Source organism: Gossypium hirsutum, chromosome D11, assembly GCF_007990345.1.
Source record: "Gossypium hirsutum isolate 1008001.06 chromosome D11, Gossypium_hirsutum_v2.1, whole genome shotgun sequence".
In the NCBI taxonomy this organism is placed as follows: Eukaryota; Viridiplantae; Streptophyta; class Magnoliopsida; order Malvales; family Malvaceae; genus Gossypium; species Gossypium hirsutum.
In genome coordinates, this window is record NC_053447.1 from 54,165,010 (window position 1) to 54,173,479 (window position 8,470).

Sequence of the window (8,470 nt, forward strand, 5' to 3'; positions counted from 1 at the left end):
GGTGGCAGCAACCTTTTCCATTGTTGGGCTTAATGAAATAAAAAATAAGTAAAAACTAAATTTACTAAGGGAAATTCGTCTAGCCTATATTATGTGGGTTTGGACCGAATTTTACAACTTAAAATAAACAAATACACTTAAATAAAACTATTCATAATGAGTAAAAAACAGATTAGGCCGAAATAAAGCTTAAATAAAATAACAAATTCTAATCAGGTTCAAATTAGGTCGAAATTCCATGGAGATTAATATGACTTCATGTCTTTAATTTCATAAAGCTGGTAGATGATTGTCAAAGCAAATCCCACTTAACGGGGAGGCTCCGAGAGAACATCCCCATCTTCCTCTAAATGATGGAGATGTATGTCTCAGCAGCACTTCCTTTTCTTCATGGAATTCTAATCCCATGTAACTTGGGCAGCTTTGGAGTCACGGATAACATCATCAGAGAAGGAGAAAATAGTATCTAGGAGCCTGGAATTCTGGTCACCATAGATGATTTTAGTAGCGAGAGGCAAAATTGGAGTGAACTGAGACTTCAGACTTGAAAGCTATCTTAGACGGTCACCTGTGGTTGATGTCTTAAGAAATTAAAATATCACATAAAGAATGAAATGTACTACAATAACACAAAATCAAAGAAGTTGGTGCTTGGTGAGGTAAGCATTGAGAGAAATCAAACAAGTTTCGCCTAATTAATGCTATTTTAGTACTTTTGGTTTATTTAAAAATAAAAGTATCATCCAAATGAAGCTTTTAACAATGGTTGACCATTACGTTTTGCTCGAAGGATAAATTTTCTCATGGACAAACCTGACGGAATCGAAACTTAAAAATTATTAAAAGCTAAACTTTGGCTCGAATAATCTACTAATATAGTGAAAGATAAGCGTAGCATTTTTAAATACGAAAGAGGCCCATCTTGTAAATAAATAGAGAGTTAACTGTAACTATCTTAACATATGTCACATCTAAATATGGAGTTATTGCGTGGACAAAATATATATATATGGAGTTATTGCATTTTTGTTTCAAATAATAGTTGATTTAAAAAAAAAAAATAGTCTCTGTCCAAACTTGAAAGCAAAAATAATAGAAAATTAGTAGGGTTTTTATTTCTTTATTTGTTCTCTTTGGATACCGTAGGGAACGCAAATAGTGAAATTCTTTAATATCAGTTATAGACTTCATTAACGAAAGATACGCGCTTTTTTAGAACGTGATTTTTTCACGCCCGAAGATTCCTATAAATTTATTACTCAATTACACGCTATCATCCTCAAATTTTCACGCTCAATTCTCCCGGCTCTCCTCATAACTCTTTCTCAGATGGTAAACATTTCGCTTTATAATCTTAATTTCAGTGTTTTCTTTTTCCTTTTTATAACCTAAGCTAATTATTTATATGAAAGATTAATTGGCAGGTATTGTACCATTTGTTATTCCCCCTTTAAACGCCATGCAACGTCCAACTCTTACCTTTTTACTCCTTTTTTCTCCTTTTTACATGTTGGATGCAGGACGTACTTGAAACCATGAAAGCTGAACTGGAAATGAAGCGGAACGAGAAAACATCCATAGAAGCATTGCTGAGACCTGCCGAAAGTGCACTTGCAGAAAATAAGAGAGTACTTTCAGTGTATAACGCCATGGCAAAAATAACCGATGACTTGTTGGACGTTGTATTGGCAACAGGAGGTGATAACGTTAACGAGAATAACGGTCAGGAACTTGACGACGAAACCATGAAGGAATTGATAGAGGAAGCTATGAGGGATTTTACTCTAGCACTTAACCAAGCTCAATCATGCAGGAGCCGCCCCACAGATGGCCGAAATGGTGGAGGCTATGACGGTAGCTCTGGTGGTGATCATCACAGTCTCGATGGAACCAATATTAATTTTGGGAAGGAAGCTGGCGGAAGCGGCGGTGGCAACGGTGGTGGCCACGCTCAGTAGGTTGAGAGTAGCTTACGGAATTTTATGAGTTGTTAAATAATGAATAAATTTGGTTAACCAGTCTTTACTCCTGAGCCACATACTTTTTCAAAGTATTTTCTTTTGGGTTAAAAGTATTTTCCTTTGGATTAATAAATGAATAAAAAAAATATGATTATGACTCCTTAGAAAATGAATATACTTTTTTAAGAATAAGTATAATAATATATTTAGCATGTGATATCCCGTGATTCATTAATCTACACATTAATAATATTTTTTTTACAGAACACATTAATAATTATTAAAATATTAATTTTATTTATAATTTTATTAATAATAAATAGGATAATATTTAATGTATTGCGGGTGAATGAATTCAATGCACCATCAATGCATCACAATTCTCATTAATAAATAAAATATTAAAAAATTTAAAAAATTTTCTAATAAATACTTAAAATTTTATTTAAATATAATTAAAATTAATTATAATTTCTCATCTTCATCTCTTATTGAAGTTTTAACTTAAGGTTCTAAAAATCTTGAAAAATAAAACTTATATTGAATGGAAACTATTTGTTTTCTTGTTCTTTACTATTATTGGTGCAATTCAATTTTATTAGCAGAATAAATTTGAAGGTAGAATAAAAAATGTCGACTTTGAATAAAAAGAATTGTTTAAAATGACTACATCCCATCTCAGTTAATATATGATATTTAAATTTCAATAAAATTTGTAAGATTTTAGTTAATTCTTTGTTTCAATTCAGTTTTAAATCCAAACCCAAACCTTAATCATATAAATTTTATTTAAAAAAATTTGAAAGAAAATTCTAAAAAACTTTTACAAGAACTGACATTCTCCTATCCTATTATTTAAACAATTCATTGAAAGATAATCTAAAGTACTACTCCTAAGTAATTCCCTACTACTGACTTCATTATACTGCTTTGCCTAACTTGTTAAAGCTTTAATAACTTCCATAGAACTCTATGGGAGTCCTTAGAAGACAAATAGATTTCTATTTTTCCATAATCGCCATATTAAAATTCTGAAAAGCGTTGACCAAGGGACTCCATGCCTTATCAATTGTCCATGGATTCCTAAATTTGTCCTAATCCACTCAAGCAGATTATTGGAGAAACACTGAGACCATCTTGCTTCTGGCACGATCAATTTCCAGGTGCCTTTAGCAACCGAATAATCTCTAACGAAATGTAAAATGTCTTTTATTTTGCAATAGCACATTGGGCAGGCTTCAGTTTGGATAATTCCTCTTTTAACTTGTTCAAGGTTAGTAAGTAGACATTGTTTATAAACTAGCCATAAGAAAAACCAAACCCATTGCGGTCCTCGGAATTTTCAAATGTCCTTCCATTTACCATCCTGCTCATTCCATGTGCTTTCTCTTAGCATTTGATATGCGCTTTTGACTGAGAACTCTGCATTGGACATGTGAATCCAAAAAAATTTGTTTGGGCCTGTTAAGGGGTACGAGGGAAGAATGCTTGTAATCTTCCGGACTATATCTTTTTTCAGCCAGTTCCTAAATGCTGCAATGTCTCGTGAACCCTCTTCTGTAACCATGTCTTTAACTAAACACTTTAGATCTAATCCTTCCATTGGTGATGAATGTGCTTTGAGTGGACATATTTTTAGGACCCATGAGTCTTCCCAACATCTAACAATGGCCCCTATTCCAATGGACCAACATATATTCTCTTTTAGTAATGGCCAAACTTTTGCAATTCCTCTCCAAACAGCTGAGCAATTTCCATGTATGATTTTTTTGGGACTACCTCTATCATTCGATATTTGGATTATATGACTTGTACCCACAAAGTATTTTTTTTGGAGACAAGATTGAAACCCAACTTTAAAAGGAATGAGGCATTTTGATCCTCTAGTTGTCGAATTCCAAAACCTCTACACTTGTGAGGTTGACAGAGAAATTCCTAATCCACTAGAGCCATTTTTCAGTTTCCAGTATCAAATCCCCAAATAAATTGTCTCGCCAATTGTTCAATTTCCTTGCATACTCCTTTTGGGATTTGCATGGATTGTATAAAATAATTTGGAATAGAGAAAAGGACAAACTATACCAAAGTGAGCCTTCCTGCAATCTGGAGTTGCTTGGCATCCCAACTACATAATTTATCTCTAATTTTTTCAATAAAAAATGTAGGGTAGCTTTAGTAATTCGACTATGAAAGAGTGGAATTCCTAAGTATGAATCTAAATCTTGGACCTTCTGAAAGTAAAAAAGATGGCTTATCCTATTGCTCAGAGTATCTTTCATTCCTCCTAAAAAGAATATATTATTCTTACTTACATTAACCCGATGTCTCGAGTATGTACAAAAACGATCCAGGATACCTTTTAATAATAAGCTGTGTTTTATGTCTACCTTTGAGAAGATCACTAGATCATCAATAAAGAAAAGATGTGATAGGGTTGGACCTGATTTAGATAATCGGATTGAACTCCATGCACTTATAGTAACAACTGTATTGAAAGTCTATCTTAGCCACTCCATACAGAGAATAATAAGGTAGGGTGATAAGGGGCATCCTTGTCTAACTCCTCTTGTTGGTTGGAAATTTTTTGTAGGGACCCTATTCTACAAAATCTACATGGTAGACATCAAAATGACTGACATAATTACTTTCTGTAGAATGTCCAGGATACCTGCAGCTTGCATAGAACTGTCAATAAAGTCCTATTGAACCCTGTCATATGCTTTTTCCTGATCAATTTGAACTATAATTCATTTCCTATTCTTTCCTCGCATGGAGTGAATAACTTCTTGAGTGATGATGATATTATCATAAATAGTTCTTCAAACAATGAACCCCGCTTGTTCCTGTGAAATGATTTTTGGGAAAACCACTTTGAACCTGTTAGCAATAATTTTCATAATTAACTTATAAAGAACCAAGCAGAGGTTGATAGGTCTAACCTGAGATATTTCTTCAGGTTGAGTAATTTTTGATATAAGCACAATAAATGTATTATTTAAATCCGGTTCTATAGGCTTTCCTCTGAAAACTCCTTAAACCTAGTCACAAACTGCACTTCCAATATTGTCCCACTAATTTTGAAAGAATAGAGCATGAAACCCATCATTTTCTGGAGCCTTTAAAGGAGCCATATCAAAAAGTGTCATTTTAAATTCTTCATTTGAGACACTTTTCCTAAAAAAATCTATGTCTCTTTTGTCCAAATGGGGAAAGTGGCTTAGGGGTAGATCACTCATCCTATCTAGCTTTTCTCCATAAAGTCCAAGGAAATACTGAACTGCTTCTGACTAAATCTCGTCTGGGTCATAAAGCCAATCTCTGTTTTCATTATGTAGACCATTGATGCTATTGATATTTTGTCTGTGCAAAGTTCTATCATGGAAAAACTTTGTGTTCTTGTCTCCTAACTTGAGCTAGTCACATCTTGATTTTTGCTTCCAAAGTAATTCTTCATGATTAAGCACTTCTTCAAGCTTTTCCCTTAACTCCATCTTTTTCTGTATTAGGGTTTTTTGAATTCGTCTTCTCTAGCACATATTGGATCTTACCTAGATTATGCACTAACTTTTGTTTTCGAGTTCCAATACAGCAATAATTTTTTTTGTTTCACTCTCTTAGTCCTACAATAAGCTTTTCTATAGTGGACGACATGTCCCCATTATATTCCCATAATTTGGATATAGTGCTTGAGAAATTCTAGTGTTAAACCCATCCTGCCAGGAAACAAAAAGGCCGTATCTTTGCTTTACTGAACTCCGGGCATAAATCGAGCAGCAGAGGTCTATGATTGGATTTAATTCTAACAATATGTGTCACTAAGAACTTTGGGAAAGTACAGATCCAAGCAGCATTACCAATCCTCTTTGCCATGTGAAAGATGGTATTCGAAATCCTAGATCATATAAGTAATTTGTTTCAACAAATTCTCCAAATAAAGGACATCATTTCCCAAAAGTATTCCCCCCTTATCATTTCTGGACAAAATAACATTAAAATCACCAACCGCCATCCAAGGGATATTGGTTGTAGGAATAGTCTCCTTTAATATGTCCTAAAAAAATCTTCTCTGTTTTCTATTAGAACTTCCATAAATGAAAGCAATTAGGACTGTTTGAACAGGGACTCCAAAATATATCCATGTAAATATGAACTGAGGGTGATTTTAGAGAGTTTCAAGATTAACATAAGATTTTCAATCGATCCAAATTCCCCGGAAAAGCCCCTAGCTTCAACTCGATGAGAATATTGTAGTCTTAATTTTGCAATTACGTCATTAGCTTTACAACCACTAAATTTTGGTTCTAATAAGCTAAAAATGTCTGGCTTATGCTCCCTATTATACTCTTTAAAAATGCGAGAAGAATTTTCACTTGCGCATCCTTGACAATTCTAAAAAAAAATTGAGATTTCGAAGTTCGTTAAAAAAAGAATGATAAATGTAATGGGGAACTCTCAATTATTGACCAGTCTATACCTAATCTCTTGCCTTTTCAGTTGTCTTTTTAAGGACTTCATTTACCAATCCTTGTTGGATTTGGTTTTGCAATAACTCAACCATGTTAATAATAGACTCAGAAATTGGGTGTCTTGAGGGAGAAATTTTAAAATGGTTAACTTTTTCCTTAATGATTTTGAGGTTTTTTCCTTTTTGACTATTCTCAACCTTCGCATTACCACGTGTTGCTAGTAACTTAGCATGGTTCTCACTTGTTTTGGTTCTATTCTTCTATACAAGTCCTTCAATTTTAGACTTGATATTCTCCTTAAAGAGAATCACCGAGTGTTTTGCAGTGTCAAGAATGCCTGTTGTTGCGAGCTTCACAATTTCTTGTAATACTTCCAATCTTGCTGGCTAAAACGTCCCTCATTATTCCCCAAAGCATCATTCTCAAAGTTCATCTCGCTATGATTAATGCTACAAGGTTCCCTTGGAGATTCCATGTTCATAGGTGAAATACGATTGGACGAGGACCCTTGATGTATCTTAACTAGATTCAATGGGTTACGCAAGAGTCCCGTTTTCCTTATTTCATCGCTGTCACAAATTAGGTTTGATTCCTCTTTTCTTGAATCCCTAAGTGTTACCTCCGTTGGGCTTGGTCTAATACTACTTGCCCGATCCACCAGAGATCTTCTGGAATTTTTTTTGTCTTTTAATATGGGTCAATTTCCATTGCCAGCTTTATCTTGGCCTACCCTATTGATGTCTAGTCCTATTGTCAAGGCTTGGTGTCGGCCTAGATCCTGTGATTTTGTACTTATGATCTTCCTTTTGTCAGGTTCCAAAAGCTCTTGTCCTAAATCAATTCTACCTGGCTTCGAGCTCGTGTTACTATTTGTCCAAAAGTGGCTTATTGCTTGCTCATCCAAGCTTGGCCCAACTGTATGTTGTTGGTTGTGGCTAGTGTACATAAGGTTTTTCTTCTTTTTTGAGCCCAACCTTAAGGGGCTTGGAACTTCTTGTTCAAGGTTCATTCAAGATCTCTCCACACGAGCTTAGGAGACCCTTTCCCCATCTAGGTTTTCCAGAACCTGAAACCCAGAATTTTCTTTTGGTCTGGTCACGACATCACCGCCGTCTTTCTATCTCTCTCTCCCTGTTCTTTTACCCTTCCTTTCGACAAGCATCCATGGGCCATATATACATGGATTTGGGTTCCTCCTTTATTATCCCCTAGAGTGTGCCTCTATTCTGTCTCGTTTCCTGCAGTGTCCTTGCCAATTCCTTCCAATCCCATCCCTCATTTAGGGAAAAATTCTTTCATGTGTCAGTAATGCCCACATTGGAAGCAGACTGTTGGTAAGTGCTTGTATCGATCCGCTAAATAACTACATTAACAAGGACTTGAGAAATCAATACCTTATCCAAATTGATTAAAATTTCCATTCATGCGATCCTCCCTCTCATACCATTATTGGTGTTAAAATCTAAATTTGTAACTTTTTTGTTCATCCCCCCGATTTTCCGTAAAACTTGCCGCTTATACATATGCCCAAGTAACCCGAGGAGACGAATCTATGCCATAACTATACTAGGATATGGCTGAGCGGGATTAAAATCCATGGTCTATAGTGTACTGTTAAATAATGCCCAAAAACGACCCAAGGCCTTTGGCACAAATCTTTCTCGTAGAATTCTGAGTTCTTAAATTTTGCCAAGGAATACCCATTTTCCACGTCCATTAGACGGAATAGTTAAGAAGGTTTCCAAAGTGAAGAAGCCTTGTTTTACAGCACAATATATCCTATATTTCTTCCTAGCAATTTGGTTACTACTATGTATGTAACACCCCTAACCCGTCTCCGTTGCCGAATCAGGGTTACGAGGCATTACGACACCAAGCTCACATAAACATAACTTTAATATCTAATTCCAAATGCAAGTCCAATTCATGAACATATATAATCAAATTCAAGCATGGAAGTTAAACTCTTTTCGCATTGCTATTTACACAATAGGATTCAAAATTATCCAAAACATTATCAAGCCTATACATGCCATAAGATCG

General features: G+C 34.9%; 1 protein-coding gene across 1 annotated transcript; it reads left to right on the forward strand.

The window, feature by feature from the left end:
- The first annotated feature begins 1,212 nt into the window (after window positions 1–1,212).
- On the forward strand, window positions 1,213–2,044 carry LOC107963416 (uncharacterized). The gene is made up of 2 exons (XM_016899940.2): window positions 1,213–1,332; window positions 1,521–2,044. The coding sequence occupies exons 1-2, from the start codon at window positions 1,330–1,332 to the stop codon at window positions 1,956–1,958; spliced, it is 441 nt and encodes a 146-aa protein (XP_016755429.1). The 5' UTR covers window positions 1,213–1,329; the 3' UTR covers window positions 1,959–2,044.
- Window positions 2,045–8,470: the final 6,426 nt, after the last annotated feature.